At 41.6% G+C, this 19,457-nt stretch overlaps 1 protein-coding gene across 2 annotated transcripts in view; it reads left to right on the plus strand.

Annotated features, from left to right (window-relative positions):
• prkcq (protein kinase C, theta) overlaps positions 1–18,976 on the plus strand; it is a 44,547-nt gene extending 25,571 nt beyond the window's left edge. For both annotated transcript variants that reach the window (XM_072674158.1, XM_072674159.1), the window contains exons 3-18: positions 1,701–1,900; positions 4,166–4,226; positions 5,332–5,509; positions 7,023–7,054; positions 8,629–8,714; positions 9,528–9,657; positions 10,089–10,198; positions 11,081–11,216; positions 11,608–11,765; positions 11,991–12,164; positions 12,588–12,679; positions 12,803–12,865; positions 14,327–14,465; positions 14,809–14,997; positions 15,920–16,048; positions 16,331–18,976. In XM_072674158.1, the coding sequence (XP_072530259.1) occupies positions 1,701–1,900; positions 4,166–4,226; positions 5,332–5,509; positions 7,023–7,054; positions 8,629–8,714; positions 9,528–9,657; positions 10,089–10,198; positions 11,081–11,216; positions 11,608–11,765; positions 11,991–12,164; positions 12,588–12,679; positions 12,803–12,865; positions 14,327–14,465; positions 14,809–14,997; positions 15,920–16,048; positions 16,331–16,489 (2,036 nt within the window). In that variant the 3' untranslated portion in view covers positions 16,490–18,976. The remainder of the gene's footprint in view (positions 1–1,700; positions 1,901–4,165; positions 4,227–5,331; positions 5,510–7,022; positions 7,055–8,628; positions 8,715–9,527; positions 9,658–10,088; positions 10,199–11,080; positions 11,217–11,607; positions 11,766–11,990; positions 12,165–12,587; positions 12,680–12,802; positions 12,866–14,326; positions 14,466–14,808; positions 14,998–15,919; positions 16,049–16,330) is intronic.
• Positions 18,977–19,457: the final 481 nt, after the last annotated feature.

Raw genomic sequence — 19,457 nt, forward strand, 5'->3', positions numbered from 1 at the left:
ATTCCAACAGAAGCAGAATACACTCCAATGAATCAGCAGGTGTCCCAATACTTTTGACCATAAAGTGTATATCTGTAAAAGATATCTGAAGTGATATTGCATTGCTCTTACCCGAAATGCTAGGTTCGTATGTGTGGTTTTAGAGAGAGAGAGAGAGAGAGGGAGGGAGAGAGAGAGGTGGAGAGAGAGCTTGTATGTTTGTGGTTGTGCTATGTTTGAGCACGTTAGGAGGGAAATGTGTGTCACATGTGTGAGATGATGATAGCTTATTTTTCCTAGGCATAGACGTCTTCCAGTTAATGAATCATGCACAAACACACACACACACACACACACACTGCTACATGAAGTTCAGGAGGAAATGGAATTGATAGGGCCTCACACACATCAGTTCCATCAAAATAATTTCTGGGGCCCTTTCTAGAGCTCACAGTAAGCAGAGCAGAGGGCCTTCTAGACTGATGGTTATTAGACTGGAAAAAACGATGCAGGGCTAACGGTTCATTAAACTACTGTTTTTCTGTCATGTGGGAAAAGGACAGTAATGAAGGTGCAGTACTGGGTTCAGAGTAGGTCTCTGAAGTTCAAGTGTTGTTTTGGTGGATGATCTTCGAGCTTTAGGTACAGCTCTGCTCGATCCGCCATCCTTTAAGACCCACAGAAGACAATCATCCAGGCTTTTTTCTGTCCTGCACCAAAGAACTTCCCCTGGGTGTCCGAATGTCAGAGTCGCTCGCTGTCTTCTAACATCGACTGATAACCGACCTCTTCCAAGAGTACTTAGACAGAGTGTAGGGAATGTAGAGTATTGTGGTCTCCATCCCAGCTTCTGTATTTAGTAGTATCTAAGCTCAGAGGTATCTTTAGGATCCTAGCCGATACGAACTAGCTAAGGGTATTTTCTGAGTAAACAGTAAAGCACTGCTGTGAGTCGCTCTGGGGACGAGCGTCTGCTAACTGTCTTCAATGCAAATGTACATGTAAATCTGAGGGCTGGTGAAAAACTCTTATTGGGTATTCGTAGTATAAGAGCACATGACTGCCATCATATCCAAAACATATAACCTTGTCATTTTGTGTGTGTAAATAGATAAACCTAGATTAACCTATTGGCACCATGCTGCCTAATGCCAGGCGTGGGCTAGAGGGGTATAAAGCCCCCCAGCATTGAGCTGTGGAGCAGTGGGAGAACTGTGTCTCTAGAATGATGGATGGTTGGTGCTCCATCCAGTACTTTTGGATGTCTTTGCAAATGAATGGCAATGAATAATCATCAGTTTGTAAGCGCAGTCCTTAAAAAGGTGGAAAACAAACACACACACACACACACACACACACACACACACACACAGTCACATGCATGATAATGTAGTTATGTTAATCAATCTGTGAAGGCTGTGTTAAGGATTTCCCAGCAATCCTCTCAGTTTCAGTCTGACTCAAACCTCAAACACTTCAAACTCAGCACAGAGAGAGCATGAGAGAGAGAGAGAGCATGAGAGAGAGAAAGAGAGAGAGAGAGAGCAACACCTGCTACTGAAAGCACCTCCAACAGCCTTGACACCTTCTCTCAGAGATGAGGAGAACATCAGATATCACATATTATCAGACTTACCTACAAACTTAAATGGTCCAGAGTTCTGACACTGTATTAACACAAACCTGTGTGTGTGTGTGTGTATGTGTGTGTGTGTCCTCAGAAAAGGGTCAGGTGTATAAACAGAAGAGGCCCACCATGTACCCTCCGTGGAGCAGCACGTTTGATGCCCACGTCCACAGAGGCAGAGTGATGCACGTGGTGGTCAAAGACAAAACGGCAGAGCTGAAGACAGAGGCCACTGTCCAGCTGGACACACTCGCGTCCCGCTGCAAGAAAGAGAACGGCAAACTGGAGATCTGGGTCAGTGTGTGTCTGTGTGCATTTCAGTGATTAACATGGTTAAACCAAATGGATTAGTATTACTATTATTACAAATATTATTCATAATTACATAAATCGTTCATTCATTGGTTCTTTCATTGATTAATTAAAGTTCAAGAGGAGGAACATGCCTGAAGCACCTAGTGCCAATCTAGGTCCTACAAATTCTATATCTACTTTGTTGACGTGTCTACAACAAGTCTGTGCATCTCTCCACCACCCCGTCACCTCCCTTTTAACCCTGTCATCTATGCTTGCTGGCTCCACATATCAGAGAGGGACTGGCTTCCTACCACAAAGCAGAAGCCACCAAAACCCCAGCCCAAAAGTCCTCTGTTCAGGCTCCTCCCAGTTAGTCTTCATGAGAGTGCTTGTGTATGTTTGCGTAGATTGAAGGAAAACTATATTCATAGTTTATATTGTTATACTGCTATATTCATTTATCATATTGTTACATTATTATAGTAATTCTACATAAGGGCCTTGTGTGTCTGCAATGTTTGATGAGATGATTTAAGCTCCAAAATGTGCCAATGTGTGTTTACCAAGCATAAAGCTATTAAATAAAGTGTTGTTAACATGAAATATATAATAATACATACTATAATACTATTTCTTATAGAGTGACATTCTATTTGTAATCGTTTTTCATTATTGCATTATGTCCATGCTGACCAACATTACATTTCTCATCTAAAATATGATCAAATATATATATATATATATATATATATATATATATATATATATATATATATATATATATATATATATCTTCATTATGCTCAAAGTTATATATGTGTGTCCCTGTTTACATAGGATATATTTATTTATTAAAATATATATGATTTGTAGTTTGATTTAACACTCACTTGTTTTGCCTGTAAATAATGGACTCTTGCTTTAAATGACATTGCAAAGTCTTCTGACATGGTGCTGAGCGATATGACCTAAAGTTCAGTATCACGATTAACTGAACATTTGACCTCGATTCCGATGAATGAACGATTATATATGCAGTTGAAGTTGCTCATACGTCTCAATGCTTGAGTTCAGACTGGAGGGGCGGGGTCACGTGACCACACACGCGGTAGTATGTTTTTAAGGGGACAGAACATGAACACACACCGTAAGGAAAGTATGAAGTGAAGTTTAGAAATCATGGGCAAGACTTGATTAGAGTCTATTAGAGATTCTGAATATTAATTGCGATTAATGTTCGATTAATTACCCAGCCTTATTCGAAAGGTTTTTTTGGCTAGTCCGGATAGGGCTGCACGATATATCAGTTCAGCTTCGTCATCGCAATGTGCACATGCTCAGTAGTTACATCGCAGGATACAAAAGGAAATTCCACACTGTTTTAATTGTCCATGGCAAATTAACCAGAGGCTGATTATACCTGCCCCACATCATTTATTTTACTCCAAGCATTGATTATTATTATAAATAATAATTGCTTAACATAATAAAGCATAACATAAAGGATTATTGACTTCTGCAGAAATCCCTAAGCCCAGCCCTAAGTCTGGACCACGTCTTCAGCTTATGATGATTTGGGAGGAGACTGAAGACGGGAGGGTGAAACTTAGTGGTGGCTTCTGCTATGTGGTAGGAGGCCAGCCCCTCCCTCTGATAAGTAGAGCCAGCTAGGATAGATGACCGGGTTAAAAGGGGGTGACGGGGTGGTGGAGAGATGCACAGACTTGTCGTAGACATGGAAACAAAGTCGAGATGGAATCTGTAAGACGTTAGATTGGGAGGAGGGGCTTCAGGCATGTTCCTCCTCCTCAAACTGTAGTTCCATCAAGCGTAACCCAACCACCCCGTCACGCTGTGTTTTTATCATTTTAATGCAAAGTAAATGACACATCAAATTGATTGGCAAGTGTTGCTAAGTCAGGAACTTAAACACATGAAGAACTGCAGGTGTTTTAGAATGCAGTTTACCACCCTGTCACATACTGTTCTGTCACGTACCACCCCGTCACGTTTTATTGTGAATATGACTCCCATTTCTGAATAGACTAGAGACATAGATTGTTATAGGTTATTATTATATGATAGGTGGGAGGATAAGAATATCTTTTATGGATCTAAAATAGGAGGGTTTTGCACTTAAATGGTAACCAGTCCATAGACTGACTGGTCAATACTTTGATTAATCAGTCAGTGAATGACCGGACGAATGAATGAATCAGTGACTGTTCTTTGTGAGAACACTTTCTCATTGTGTTACTAAAGGTGGAACTGAAGCCTCAGGGCCGTCTGCTGATGGAAGCTCGATACTTCTTAGAGAGAAGTGGTGAGTGCGTCTCAACCACACACACACACACACACATGCACACACATACACACACACACACACACCAACACTACTCTCAGTCGCTATATAAAGCTATTTCCGGTTGTATTAAGCGTTTATGAACAGCTGGTAGAATACAGGCATTGCACACAAAAAATGATCCCTCCATCTCCCCCACATGCATGCCCCCCTCCAACACTACCTCACACACGCAGCTGTAACCTGGCACATGCATGCATCCACCCACACACACACACACACATAGTCCCAAGGCATGCACTATGGCCTGCAAAAGATGCACATGCAAAAGATTTGTTTGTGTAAACAGAATAAAAAAGAAAAAAGATAAAAATGTGTGGAGCCCACAAATCAAATCTGCTACATCAACACAGCTGCTGTTCCCAGGTTTGCTTCCTTTGGCAGGGAATGTGTTTGTGTTCCATATTCTGCTTATATATGCAGGGGTGACTTACTGACTGGGCAAACAAAGCCAGTGCCCAGGGGCCTCTGACAGCCAGGGGTCTCAGGGGTTCTCAAGATACACCTCAGGGACTGGGGACAGTCTACGTCTGATGCAAAAAGAGTGTCTGAATGAGTAATGAAGTAAACAGCAGTGGAGTGGACTCACCTAGTTGGTCCACCTTGTAGATGTAATGTCAGAAGACAGCAGCTTAGTCAGTGGTCAGTGAGAATGTTTACCTGTATAACATTAAAATAAACCCAAATAAACATAACGTCTGTGGTCAGTGAGAGTGTCTACCTGTAATTAACTCTATATAACATTAGAATAAACCCAAATAAACATAAAGTCAGTGGTCAGTGAGAGTGTCTACCTGTAATTAACTCTATATAACATTATAATAACCCAAATAAACATAAAGTCAGTGGTCAGTGAGAGTGTCTACCTGTAAAAGTCTATATAGGAGAGCACTGTCTGTAGTTGCCTGACTGATGCTGCTGACTGATGCTGCACCTGCACTTCTGAAACACTGAGTGAATCAGTGATTGATTCAGAATAAGTGAATCATTTCAGTGAATGCTTTGTTTTTGGACATTTCTGAACTGTAAAGCCATCATAAGCATGTTTATGTGGGTGTTTCTTCAGACGCAGGTCACGGTGAGGGAGATGGAGAGACGGAGAGGGAGAAAGAAGGCGTGTTCGCACTGCACCAGCGGCGTGGGGCGATCAAACAGGCCAAGGTTCACGTGGTGAAGTGTCACGAGTTCACGGCCACATTCTTCCCCCAGCCTACCTTCTGCTCTGTCTGCAAAGAGTTCGTCTGGTATGGTCAACGGAAATATCACTCAGTTCACACCAGTTCTGCTGTCCAGCTTTAATTTAATATAAATATAATAATTCAAATGATAAGTTAGACTTATATAAGGCCACTTAACCCTTAGAATCACATCAGTTTGCTGTCAGAATATTAAGACCACCCTTAGTTTGGAATGAACCCAGCCCTACTTCCCATATAAGAGCACTGTGTAGTTCTATAATTCCAGACTGCATCCATCTGTTTCTCTGCATACTTTGTTCGCCTACTTTCCCCCTACTCTTCAGTGGTCAGGACCCAACAGGACTGACCACCACAAAGCAGGTAGGTATTAGTTGGGTGGTGAGTCATTCTCAGCAATGCAGTGGCAATCACTGACGTGGTGGTGGATCATTAACGAGTGTGTGTGTTGCCCTGGTGGTACAGGTGGTTTAGACACAGCAGTGCTGCTGGAGTGTTTAAACACGGTGTCTGTTCACTCACTGTCCACTCTATCAGACACTCCTACCTAGCTGGCCCACCTTGTACAGTCAGAGATAGAAGCCCTGATCTGCCCCTTCACAATTTGTGTTGGTCATCCTCTAGTCCTTCATTGGACTCATTAGGACGCTGCTGCCCACCATGTTTCTTGTTGGTGGACTATTCTCAGTCCAGCAGTGAGGCTGAGGGGTTTAAACACTGCAGCAGCTCCTCTGTTTCTGATCTAATACTCATACCAGAGCAACACAGAACCCCACCAATGACCCACCACCCAAAATAACACCTACCTGCTCTGTGGTGGTCAGTCCTGTGGGGTCCTGAGCATTGAAGAACAGGGTGAAAGGAGGCTGATAATAAATTACGCAGTGAAGCAGATGGATACAGTCTGGAGTTGTAGAACTATACAGTGCTCCTATATGGGAGGTGGAGCTGATATAATGGGCCGAGTTCATTCAAGACCAGGGGTTTCTGATATGATTGTGTATTTGTTAAAATGCCTAAATTCTACATGGAAATACATGGAAAGTGACGTGGACTGAAAGTGTAAAATTGTCACTTCCACTGAATTTCACTGCCGGTTTATGGTGAACTTGCAATTCTTAGGCCCTTAACCGACCAAATCCACCTACTAACACATCACTGTAGTAGAACTGCATATCAGCACTGTTCACTTTTTGACATTATGTGAATCTGACAGTATTTGTATGAGAATTTCATGATGAATGGACCAATAGAAATGCTCCAAAATGACCTGGACTACAATCATTTACACTGCTCAGCCTAGCAATAGCTAAGCAGCTACACATCCACACTGTCTTCACTGGTGTGATGTAGGTGGGGAACCTTTAGTGGCTGCAGGTTCCGTGCAGTTAGACAGTATCTGTCAGTATCTGTGGTTTGACATGACATGTCGTACCACAGAGCGTTATTCTGTGAACAGGTCATGTCACAGAAGGTTATCAGTAGATCGTAGTCATATATGAGTCAATTCTAACAAATGACCTCTCTCTCTCTCTCTCTCTCTCTCTCTCTCTTCCTGCAGGGGGCTGAATAAACAAGGATACCAGTGCAGACGTGAGTCCTCAATCTTTGACCATTTTCAGTACACTCTCAAAAGTAGTCATGTCCCGATCCGATCCAGCCACTCAGGATCGGAGGCCAAGGCATTTTTTAAATTTTTTTAGATCGGATGACGACTTTCAGGGTTCCGATCCCCTCACGATCTTTAGGTTTGCTGTAGCAGAGTGTCATCTGGCGTCCTCTAGGCACCATTAATCAACGTGATCCTCAGCTGCTGCAGACGAACGTCTCATTTTTTGGGAAAACGACCCCAGACAGAGTTCATCTGTGACATTATTTTAATTACAGAGCTTTATTCCAACTGATTCATTGGGTGATGTTACCAGTTAGCAGCCAAAACTAAAGCTAAAGTTGGCTTCTAATGCTAACTCTCTATTCCACCTTAAATAGTGCTGCAGTTACAGTCTGTACATTTCAACAGCAGTTGATTTAAGGTTATTTAAGGTGGAACGGAAAGTTCGGAGAAGAGGAAAACTTTAGTGTAGAGATAGCTCAGAGCCTCGCTGTAAGTTAATCTGTCAGAAGAGAAGGATCTGCACTCTTCACTCTTTTCTGCCGTTTTTGTCCGATCTAACGTTCCTCCCATCCTGTCCTTACTCCTGAATTATGCCTGGTTAGAAACCAGACTATGGTGGAAATGCTCTGATCTACCAGCGAGAGAACCACGCTCCTTTCGTCGGCTCTAAACCAACTCTGAACAGCTGGTTTAATGCTAATAATGCTAATGTGACACTAAGTGATCGGACTGCAGAGTTGTAAAGGAACTGGGAGCTGGATGGTCAGGTCGGTCAGTCAGACTGGACTGTAAGATATTAAACACTACAGAGTTTAAAACAGTCGTTTAAACAGTTGCTCCTAACAAAGTAGATCAGATTAGAATTTAGTCTGATTACAGAAATTAGTGCTGAAAGTACAGTGATTTTACTGATGCTTCCTGTTGGGGATTAGCAGGTCTTACCTTTAAGTACCTTACGTTCCGGGGCTGTCTTATTTATGGAAACACAAAAATCAGATCGGACCGGGGGTAAAAACCTTGCTTGGGACAAGGCTGTTTTTCGATCCCTAACAAGCCATCTTACATAGGCTTACCTCACAGCAGGTCAAAGGGGCCCAAATCCGATCTTTTTGGTCATATGTGACACAGGTGTGTTATCTGTGTGTCAGTGTGAACGGCAAACATACACTGAATCTGACATCTGACAGCTCAGATTTGGGCCACTCTAAATATGTGGTATTGAAATCCAATACATATCCGATGCAGACATTTTATAGACCGATATTCTCGGTTTGCCTTCTCTTTGCTCTCATCTCCTCACTCTCGTGATCATTATGTTTCTGATATTTGCAGCCGGACAACGAATGTCTGATATAGGTCACACTAAAAAGTCAATGTGAACAGCCTAAAGAAATTTAGCGGCTTTAGGCCACTTCACCTGCTGTTCGAACATAACCTGATAGAGGTGTGTGAGTGTGAAGATCATTAGAATTGGTGAGGAATATTTACATCAAGCAAAACTTACAGTTATTAAGGAGCTTCATCTCTCTATCTCTCTCCTCTATCTTGTCAGAATGTAACGCCGCCATCCATAAGAAGTGCATTGACAAAGTGATCGCCAAATGTACCGGCTCGGCCATCAACAGTAAAGAAACCATGGTAACTACAGTCCAGACTGCATTCACGCTGTTTATTTATGAGGCGTCTGTTTCCTGAATAAACCATCTGTTCTGTACCTCAACCACACAGGTTCAGCAATCCACCACACACACACACACACACACATACTACCTAAATACATAAATACTACCATCATTAAATTACAAGTGGAGGTCACAGCCATATGTGGCATAATTGACCCTGCTCTCTCTGGGTGGGTTGAATGGCCCTCCCTCTCCCCCATCACTCAGCACGGTGCATGTCTACTAGCGATTGTGATGGCAAACTGGGGGTTAGTCCTCTCCTCCAAGCGTGCTGAGCTGTCCAGTGGTGCTGGATTAGTGAAGCAGTTAGGTGGTTAGGTGCACATTTTAGCTCCCTTTAGACTCCCTGCTTTTACAGCCTCGTTAGTGAGCTGGCTAGTTGAATCAGGTGTGTTGGGAGCAGGGAAAGCACTCAAAATATGCGGCGCAGGGTGCCTCCTGTACCAGGACTGAGAAACACAGTGTAATCAGACTGGCTCGAATTGGGTATAAAGCGAAAATAAATAAATAAATAAATGATCTTTAATATGTCATGTTTTTCACTTTTTGACCACGCCATAGCAACCACTTAGCAACACCATAGCAACCATTTAGAAGACCAAAGCAGCCACCTAGCAACACCATGGAGACCACCTGAAGTACCACAGCAGACACTTATCAACAGCCTAGCTACTGCCTAGAAGAGGAGCCCTCTTTAGCTGTGCAACTATTCTACAATTGTTATGTGTGTGTGTGTGTGTGTGTGTGTGTGTGTTTGTGTGTGTTTCAGATCCATAAAGAGCGGTTTAAGATCGACATGCCTCACAGGTTTAAGGTCTATAACTATAAAAGCCCAACGTTCTGTGAGCACTGCGGTACGCTGCTCTGGGGGCTTGCCCGACAGGGCCTCAAATGTGAAGGTGAGTGATCACATGTCCACACAGGGGTCACATGACCTTAATAAACCATGTTATATTGTTTGTGTCAAGCCAAAACCTTGTATCTCCATTTTTGCTGTTTTTTTTTTCTGACTTAATGTGCATCTGGCAGTTGTTCTTTACATTGTGGCTGAAGTTATTAATGATGAATGGACCAATAGAAACACTTCAAAAATTACCTAGAATTAGTTAAGTTAGTTAATAAATTTTTGGTAACGAACCCAATGTAATGAATAATGCAGATATGAATAAATGCAATTTCATTTTTGTTGTTAATTGTGAGGCATAATATGCAGCAGAAATATTGGTGAAAATACATTCATTAAAGTATTAAACAGATATAAAGCCCCTATTTTTATAGAAAAAAAAATAAATTGTGCTTGTGTGTGTGTGGGTGTGTGTTGTTTGTGCAGAGTGCAGCATGAACGTCCATCACAAGTGTCAGAAGAAAGTGGCCAACCTCTGTGGGGTCAACCAGAAGCTGATGGCCGAGGCACTGGCCATGATTGAGAGCACACAGCAGGTTCATTAACATACAATGACTAATCGTGCACACACTCTAACACTGTGCTGTAGCAGTGAATCACACAGTGCATACTGGGTTCACCATCTCCAGGAACAGAGTAGGTGCTGTATATAAATCAGACCTGTGCACATTTCCATCATTTTTTGTCATTATTGCACAATTTAAAAACTTAAATATCAAAATTCAGTAGCACTTCATGTGGCAAGGAGCTAGGGGGCTTTAATAAATAAATAAATAAATAAATAAATACAGCTTCATAATCTTTAATATTTAGGTTAACATTATGTTGGTATGGCAAAGCAATGCACACCTATATTGCTCTGATTTATTATTATTATTATTATTATTATTATTACTATTATTGTTATTATTTTATTGACAGATTTTTAAGGTATCGCTCCAGCTCCATCACCACTTAGCAACTACTTAGCAAAACCATAGTAACCACCTATAACCGCTTTACAACACAGTAGCAACCACTTAGCAAAAATCTAGCAACACCATAGCTACCACCTAGCAACACCATAGCAACCACCTGGGATACCATAGCACCCACAAAGTAACCACCATAGCAACCACCTAAAACATAACCACCTAGCAACACCATAGCAACCACTAAGCTACACCATAGCAACCACCACTTAGCATTCACCAAGCAACACCATAGTAACCACTTAGCAACACCATAGCAACCACCTGGGATACAAGAGTAACCCCTTCGCAACACCATAGCAACCAGCTAGCAACACAGTAGAGATCACCTGAAATACCATAGTAGTCACAGAAGCAACATCCTAGCTTCTACCTGAAAGTAGAGTCTAGTTTACCTGCTAATAAGTTAATTGTGTGTGTGTGTGTGTGTGTGTGTGTGTGTGTCAGGCACGAAGCTGTAAAGACAATGAGATGATTGGGCGTGAGGGTCCAGTAGGTGTTGGTCAGGCTGGCGTAGTCAGAGAAACCTCAGGCTGTTTACCAGTCCACGCACTGACCCCAGCCCCACTGCTACCACGTAAAGGTAACACACTCAAATACACATGCATACATACATACATACACTATATGGGCAAAAGGCTTTCTACTAGATAGTTGTGAGGATTTGGTTGCATTCAGCAACAAGAGTGTTACTGAGGTCAGGTCACCACCTCACCTCATCCCCAACTCAGGGGGTTTTCTACCCCTCTAGCCCACGCCTGGCATTAGGCAGCATGGTGGTAATAGGGTAATCTAGGTTTATCTGCGCCAGGGAGTCCTATTCTATTGGCAGTACCTGCCAATCGTCAGTAATGGGTGAAGCTTAAAGTAGCTGAATGCATTCATTAGACCGGTGTATGAGTGAGAAATGGTTCATATAGAAATACAGCAAGTCTGTGTTAGAAGGTTAAAGCTCTGTTTCTCTCCCCTCTCAGAGCACCAGGGCATCGCGTGGGACGCCCCGCTGCAGGGGGACAGGCCAAGTCCCATCGAGTCAGAGCCACTGTACGCTGTCCCACGCAAAGAGCACCACAAATTCACCCTCGAGGAATTCACCCTGCACAAGATGCTGGGAAAGGGCAGCTTTGGAAAAGTATATGTGTGTGTGTGTGTGTGTGTGTGTGTGTGTGTGTTTAGCAGTGTTTTACATCGACTAGATCCAGATGTGTGTGTGTGTGTGTGTGTGAGTGTGTGTGCATCATGCCCACATTACATCATCACCTTTGCTGCTAACAGTGTACAGTTAATTTATCTGTACCGAAATTCTTCCATACTCATTCCTGTGTGTGTGTGTGTGTGTGTGTGTGTGTGTGTGTAGGTGTTTCTAGGTGAGCTGAAGGCCACAGGGCAGTTCTTTGCGATTAAGGCTCTGAAGAAGGACGTGGTTCTGATGGATGATGATGTGGAGTGTACGATGGTGGAGAGGAGAGTTCTGTCTCTCGCTTGGGAGCATCCTTTCCTCACACACCTCTACTGCACTTTCCAGACCAAGGTGACATTCTCTCTCTCTCTCTCTCTCTCTCTCTCTCACACACACACACACACACACAGTGGTGGCTCAGCGGTTAGAGCACCGGGATATCAATAACAGGGTTGTGGGTTCGATTCCCGGGCTCGGCAAGCTGCCACTGTTGGGCCCTTGAGCAAGGCCCTTTACCCTCTCTGCTCCCCGGGCGCTGGAGTTGGCTGCCCACCGCTCTGTACTCACTGCCCCTAACACATGTGTGTGTGTTCACTACCAGATGGGTTAAATGCGGAGGACACATTTCGCTGTACACTGTACAGTGACAAATACGTGCACCTTTCACACACACACACACACTTACATATTATCACATGATCATTTCTGTTTTTATCAATAAAATGGACATTGTGTGTGTGTGTGTGTGTATGTGTGTGTGTGTGCGCCATGCAGGAGAATCTATTCTTTGTGATGGAGTATCTAAATGGAGGAGATTTAATGTTTCACATTCAGGCCTGTCACCGATTTGACCTGCCACGCTCCACGTAAGCCATCTGTACAGTCCTATTCAAACTAGGGGTGGTCATAATGTTCTGATATGACTGAGACAGTTCATTCCATCTCCCTCTCTCTCTCTCTCTCTCTCTCTCTCTCTCTCTTGCTGATAGATTTTATGCTGCTGAGATCATCTGTGGGCTGCAGTTTCTACATTCAAAGGGCATTGTGTACAGGTATTTACTTGACCAATTATTATTTATTTTATTTATATTATATTATTATTTTATTTATTATTTAATTATTACTTATTTTGCCATTTAGTATCAAAGAAAAAAAAACAAGCTAATAATTAGAGAAATAGTTATATAATAATATAATATATAATAATACAAAACTAAATAAAATGTATTGAAATGACATAATATAAAAATATAATTATAATATACAGTACTGTGCATAGTTTTAGTCCCCAGTCACAAATCGCTTGGCTGAGGCAAGAAAGGGGAACTTAAGAACTTTGGGGGGCTTCAAGCTGATGGGACCAGAAGGCAGACCCCCGCCCTTGCCAAGCAGATTTTCATCACGAGAAGTAGAGGGGAGAGGAGCAGTTTTGTAGTGTGTGTAGTAATAGAGGGGGGAGTTTGGGTGTGGACCTTCTCCCAAACTTCTAGTTATTACTAAACTCCATAAAAAGCTGCTTCTCTGGGCAGTAAGTGTTGATTTTTTCATAAAAACACTAATATTAGAATAAATACATTAAAATGTGATGGTTCTCCATCACTGTGTTCATCATTAGAACATCTCCAAAGTTCTCCTCATGGAGTCTAGTATTATTTAGAGTTCTCCTTCTTCATCACTTGGTTTGGTGGTGAATCAGGTGAGCTGCTGCTGCTGATGATGATGATGATGGAGTTGAACACATCCTCCACGCTGTGCTGGCTGGACTGGGGGGCATCCAGGAGAAACCTGGAGGAACCGAGCTCTGTTCTTCAGACTAGCTCACCGACAAGATCTCACTACTTTCTTTCTTCAGAATGAGAAGCTCTTGTTTCTCCTTTTTACTGGATTTATTTTCTCCTGCTTTATCTGTTCTGATGAGATCTGGAGCTTCTACAGTAAAAACTGTCTCACTGCTGAGAGACATGGATTTAAATACTGTGATTAGAGGCCTAAAACTATATATATATATATATATATATATATATATATAGAGAGAGAGAGAGAGAGAGAGAGAGAGAGAGAGAAATATGACGATTTGTTGTATTGTAATAAATTTTGTTAGCGTGATACGCAATATGCTTTTATGAGTACATCACTGAGAAACTGCATGTTTCATTACAAAGAGTGTACTTGGTCCTGTTTAACTGGATGACATGACTGCTGACAAAATATCACAATAAATACTGAGCATCATGAAAAGGGCTTTAAACATCATGTCAACATTTTTACCATAATAATAATAATAATAATAATAAATAGTAATTGCATAAAAACCTCAGATCTCTAAAATAATAACTTTGCATGACACCAAAATATTAGAGATTTTATTCTAAATAATTGTGGAGCATTTCTATTGGTCCATTTCTACTACTCAATGGTCCATGTAAAGAATCCAATTATTTCTAAAAATGAAAAAAAACTGATTGGTGTAAACTGACTGTAATGTATTTGTGGTTTGTGGTTTGTTTCCACAGGGATCTGAAGTTGGATAATATCCTGCTGGACATCGATGGTCACATTAAAATTGCTGATTTTGGTATGTGCAAGGAGAACATGCTGGGGGAAACTCGAACCTCCACATTCTGTGGAACACCGGATTACATTGCCCCTGAGGTAACACACACACAGCACACACTGCACACTGAAATAACTGCTTTATTTCCTTTGTCTTCTCTTTATGTACATCTGATGAGAAGTACTAGATGACGGCTGGCTGGCTGGCTGGCTGGCTGGCTGACTGTTGTTTTCATGCATTTGACGGTTCTTTACCTGTATTCTCGTATATTAAATGCTGTCTGTTCTATAATTCTATACCTCAAACAGTCTTGGTATGATTAGTATACCATTTGAATACTATACATACTAAAGATCACCCAATGAAATTAACTCTGGACATATATTTGACAAATAAGTTACATACAGGATTATGTAAATGTGCTCTATTGCTCTTCTGCAGATTTTGCTTGGGCAGAAATACGGCACCTCTGTCGACTGGTGGTCCTTTGGGGTTCTTCTTTATGAGATGCTGATTGGTCAGTCGCCGTTCCACGGGCATGATGAGGAAGAGCTGTTCCAGTCTATTCGCACAGATGACCCATGTTACCCGCGGTGGCTCACCAGAGACGCGCGGGATATTCTCATTAAAGTATGGCTTAACTCATCTGAATCAATCTTAAGGGAATCATTTGGTGAAGCCATCAATTTCCTCAATGTTCCTCAGTGTAGTCAATCAGCCAAGGCATGTTTAGTTTTGCACTGGAGTCACAAAGCTAATGTAGCCTCCAAATTTCAGTCTTTAAAGTACAACACATGGACAAAAGTATTGGGACACTTACAGGCGCTTTTATGACATCCCATTCTAAATCTATCACCATTAATATGGATTAATATGGCCCCCCTTTGCAGCTCTAACAGCTTCTAGGTCATCCCAACAGTGTTGGGTGGGGTTGAGGTCAAGGATCTGTGCGGGAAGGAGCCTGTCAAGTTCTTCCACTCTAAACTCATCTGACCTCATGCCTTTATGGACCTTGCTTTGAGCACTGGGGACAAAAAATGGGCCTTCCCCAAACTGTCCAATTGTCCAAAATGTCTTGGTGTGCTGAACCAGTAAGATTTCCCTTGACTGGAACTAAGGGGCCTATAGGCCAACCCCTGAAAATCAACTTAGCATTATCCCTCCTCCACCAAACTTTACATTTGGCACAATGCAGTCAGGCAGGCAGACTCCATCAGTCTCCTCAGAACACACTCAGGAATTCAGTGAGCTTTTTAGAACCACCTATTCTTTCACTAATGTGTGTAAAGGCAGTCTGCATGGCTAGGGGCTTGAGTTTATTCACTTGTGGCCTGAATGGGACTGAATGAAACACCTGAATTCAATGATTAAGAGGTGTCCCAATACATTTGTATTGGACTTTGTGTCCTTTATGTCTTCAGTGGCTGTACTCATTTGTTTGAACTGAGAGGCAGTTGTAAATGTAAAAGCTCCTCCAGCAAATTTCATTCTCTGCTGTGATTGGTCAATGTCTGGCAACCTCACTCTGATCGTGTTGTTTAATTGCCCGCAGTTGTTTGTGAGGGAGCCGGAGCGGAGGCTGGGTGTCAAGGGCAACATTCGACAGCATCCTTTCTTCAGGGACACAGACTGGAGCGCACTGGAAAAGCGGCAGGTGGAGCCGCCCTTCAGGCCAACTGTGGTAAGTTTAGCCGCTGTTACTGTCTTGTTGTTGTTGTTGGTGCAGCGGTGTCTCCTATTACATACAGAACCACGCTGGAGTTCATTGAGCTCTTTAGAACCACCCAGTCTCTCACTAATGTCTGTAAGAAAGGCAGACTGCAGGACTAGGGGCTTGATTTATACTCCTTGATTCAATGATTGAGGTGTGTCCCAATACTTTTGTCCAAAGAATTTGTGTTTATTTGGCATGTGAAAGTTTATCTCCTCTAAATTTGGCCTCTTGTCTGGTCTCTGTTTGCAGAAATCTTCAAGCGACTGCAGTAACTTCGATAAGGAGTTCATTAACGAGAAGCCCCGGCTGTCCAGTGCAGACCGCACCCTCATCAACAGCATGGACCAGACCATGTTCAAGAACTTTTCCTTCATCAACCCGGCCATGGCTCGCCAAAAGAACCCCTGAGTAAAAGAGTGATGCATTGTATTGATCGCCACATGAACAAGGTTTATTATCGTGAGATTTGTGGGTTCATTACTTTTGACTATATCTACATTGATCAGCCATAACATTAAAACCACCTGCCTAATAATGGCTATTCCCTCCTTGTGCCGCCAGTACAGCTCTGACCTCTCGTGGCATGGACTATATAACACCTCTGAAGGTGTCCTGTGGTATCCGGACAGATTCAGACATTAGCAGCAGATCCTTTACGTCCTGTAGGTCGTGTCCATCACTGAGCCTTGGGAGTGCCCATGACCCTGTTGCTGGTTTACCAATTGTCCTACCGTAGAGCACTTTTGGTAGCTACTGACCACTGCATACCGAAATCACCCACAAGACCTGCTTGATGTTTTGGATATGTTCTGACCCAGTCATCTACAACATCACATCTTGGTTTTTGTCAAAGTGTCTCAGACACCTTCAGGAACTGACAGGAGCCTCTGGAAGCAGATCGTCAGTGTTACCCACGTCACCTGCCACTGGTTTTAATGTTATGGCTGATGGCAATGCGACACCATTTTTAAATGTAGACAGACGTTCTCGTGTCATTGAGACAACAGTAACAGTGGTACGATTGGGGCATGCTTAATAACTGGAATAATGTCACGCTCTCCTGAGGACAGACAGGACACATCGCTGGAACCTCCAGTCTGCCCCAAACCATTCCCCATATTTTCTCCAGCAGTGCTGATTCCATTTAAAGCATAATCATGTCCTTCACAGGGTCTTACTGTAAAGGAAGGCTGGACACATACTGTATGTGAGGAACAGGGAAGTGCTAAATGTTCCAACTGCTTCTGAAATAAGATTGTATTTGGTAGCACTTTCTATTAGGGAACTCGTATTTACACGGTTTATTGAGATCTTGTTTTTTGTTCAATAAGCTAAATGGTTTATTCTCTACACGTCCAGCTTTATTCTTTATGACCTGTATTAAAAGCTCATTATGAAAATAACTAATAATTACATTATTAGTTAAAATAATTCTCCATAAACACTGTATTACCACCCTGTTATGCCAAATGATTCAGCATGAATTAATACCTAAATTTCTGTTATGTGATTAGTGTGTAATTAACAGCACTTTGATTCATGTGGGTTCTAGATAGTGCTAGATTTATTGTTTTATGTGAATTTAGTTTAGTTAAAGTCATTAATACATCAAGAGGTGTTCCATATTCTACCTTGAGGTTCTATGATCCCCAATTAGAGACTAAAATACACTAAATAAGTGTTTAAGAAGTCAATCTGCATCACAAATACAGTATCTAACCATGATACTTATGTTACATCAGTCTGAGTACATTGAGGGCGACCCTCATTTACAACATAGCTGGGCTGATACAGAAAATACAGAATGGAAAATGAAGAGAAATTTATAGAATATAATATAAGAATATATATATATAAGAAAAATATAAGAAAATATAAGAAAAATAAGCTAAGTAAGATAATAAACAAATTGGGATAAATTCTAATACTGAAATTTAAGAGTAAAGATCAAATTTGAAGAAACTATAAAGAGTAATACAATTTCTTAAAAGCCAAAGAGCAAAACAAATAATGACAAATCAATAATAATAATAATAATAATAATAATAATAATAATAATAATAAATAAGAATGGAAATATAAAACCAACACATACAAAATACTTGACTACATAATAAATAGAAGAAAAAAAAAGAATATATAAATAGATAAAAGAAAGTTAGACGAGTAAAAATACTGAAACTAGCATCTGTCCAGCTTGCATATTTGGATGATAGACATTTCAGGTGCTATGAGTTGTACTTGTACTTGGTACTTGTGTGTAACAGGGTGGTAGCAGAGTATATTGTTCATTATTACATTGTAATAATGTACTTAATGGTGATTTTCACATACAAGACTATCAATTATGTTGTAATAAAGGTCATGAAATAAAGGTCATGGGCATAACCCATTAAGAAATGTCTAATTCAAGCTTATCGAACCCAAAAACAAGATCTTAAAAAAACCCTAATCCCTGTCCCCTAAACTAAAGTGCTGCCCTGTGTTTGTATAGATGTGTTATATAAATCAGCAGGTGAGTGGACTGTATTTAAGTTTCAGTAACTCAGCTGGATAATGCACAGTTGGCCTGTATTTTGAGTATTAGCGTGAGTTATTAGTTTCCAGATAGGATTGTAGAATTAGACGCAGCTGAGCTCGCTGCGCATTCATGTGTAAAATCCTAGCTGAGACCATTCTAGCTGTTTCTGGAATGTGTGTGTGTGTGTATAAGTGTGTGAGGTTTTACTATGTGTACTTGTTAGCAGATAAATGTGTGAATAGTAGCTATTTTTGATGCTCGCACTCATTTGTTGTACATGCTATTATAGTCTTATATTGATGAAATTTTGTATGACCTGAATATTGAAGTGTGATTTGTCAACATGTGAAGTAGCAAAAATGTACAGATGCTTACTGTTGGATTATTGATCATTCACGCACAATCACTCACCCCCTGCAGTGCACTTTAGCCCCTTAAACAGCCTACGTCCCACTGGTGAGCCTAAAGTGTTATTACAAACTTCTATTAGCAAAGAACAGCCCCACCAGTTTGTACAGAAGAGCCTGTAGTTACTAAGCAATACACCTTGTGCTGAGTTCACACTCCCTGAATTTCTGCTCGCCAGCAGGTTTTGGAAGCTGCAGAGAAAAACATCAGCTCTGAGGTAAATCGGTCTTCGCTTGGGGCCCAAAAATCAGCTCTAGATCACTAAATGTGAATTATTGATGTGCCCTGATAAAAAAAAAAAACATGTTAAATATCTGGATCTGCCGGCGAGTCGAAATCCTGTAGTGGGAAAAATTGTCACAACCAGGTTATGACTGGCAGTGAGTGCGATATCGCACTCCAGCCAATGAGAACACAAGGAGAGAGGAAAGCCAAGGAAGAAGCCTT

This window comes from Salminus brasiliensis, chromosome 2 (genome assembly GCF_030463535.1).
Source record: "Salminus brasiliensis chromosome 2, fSalBra1.hap2, whole genome shotgun sequence".
Classification (NCBI taxonomy): domain Eukaryota; kingdom Metazoa; phylum Chordata; class Actinopteri; order Characiformes; family Bryconidae; genus Salminus; species Salminus brasiliensis.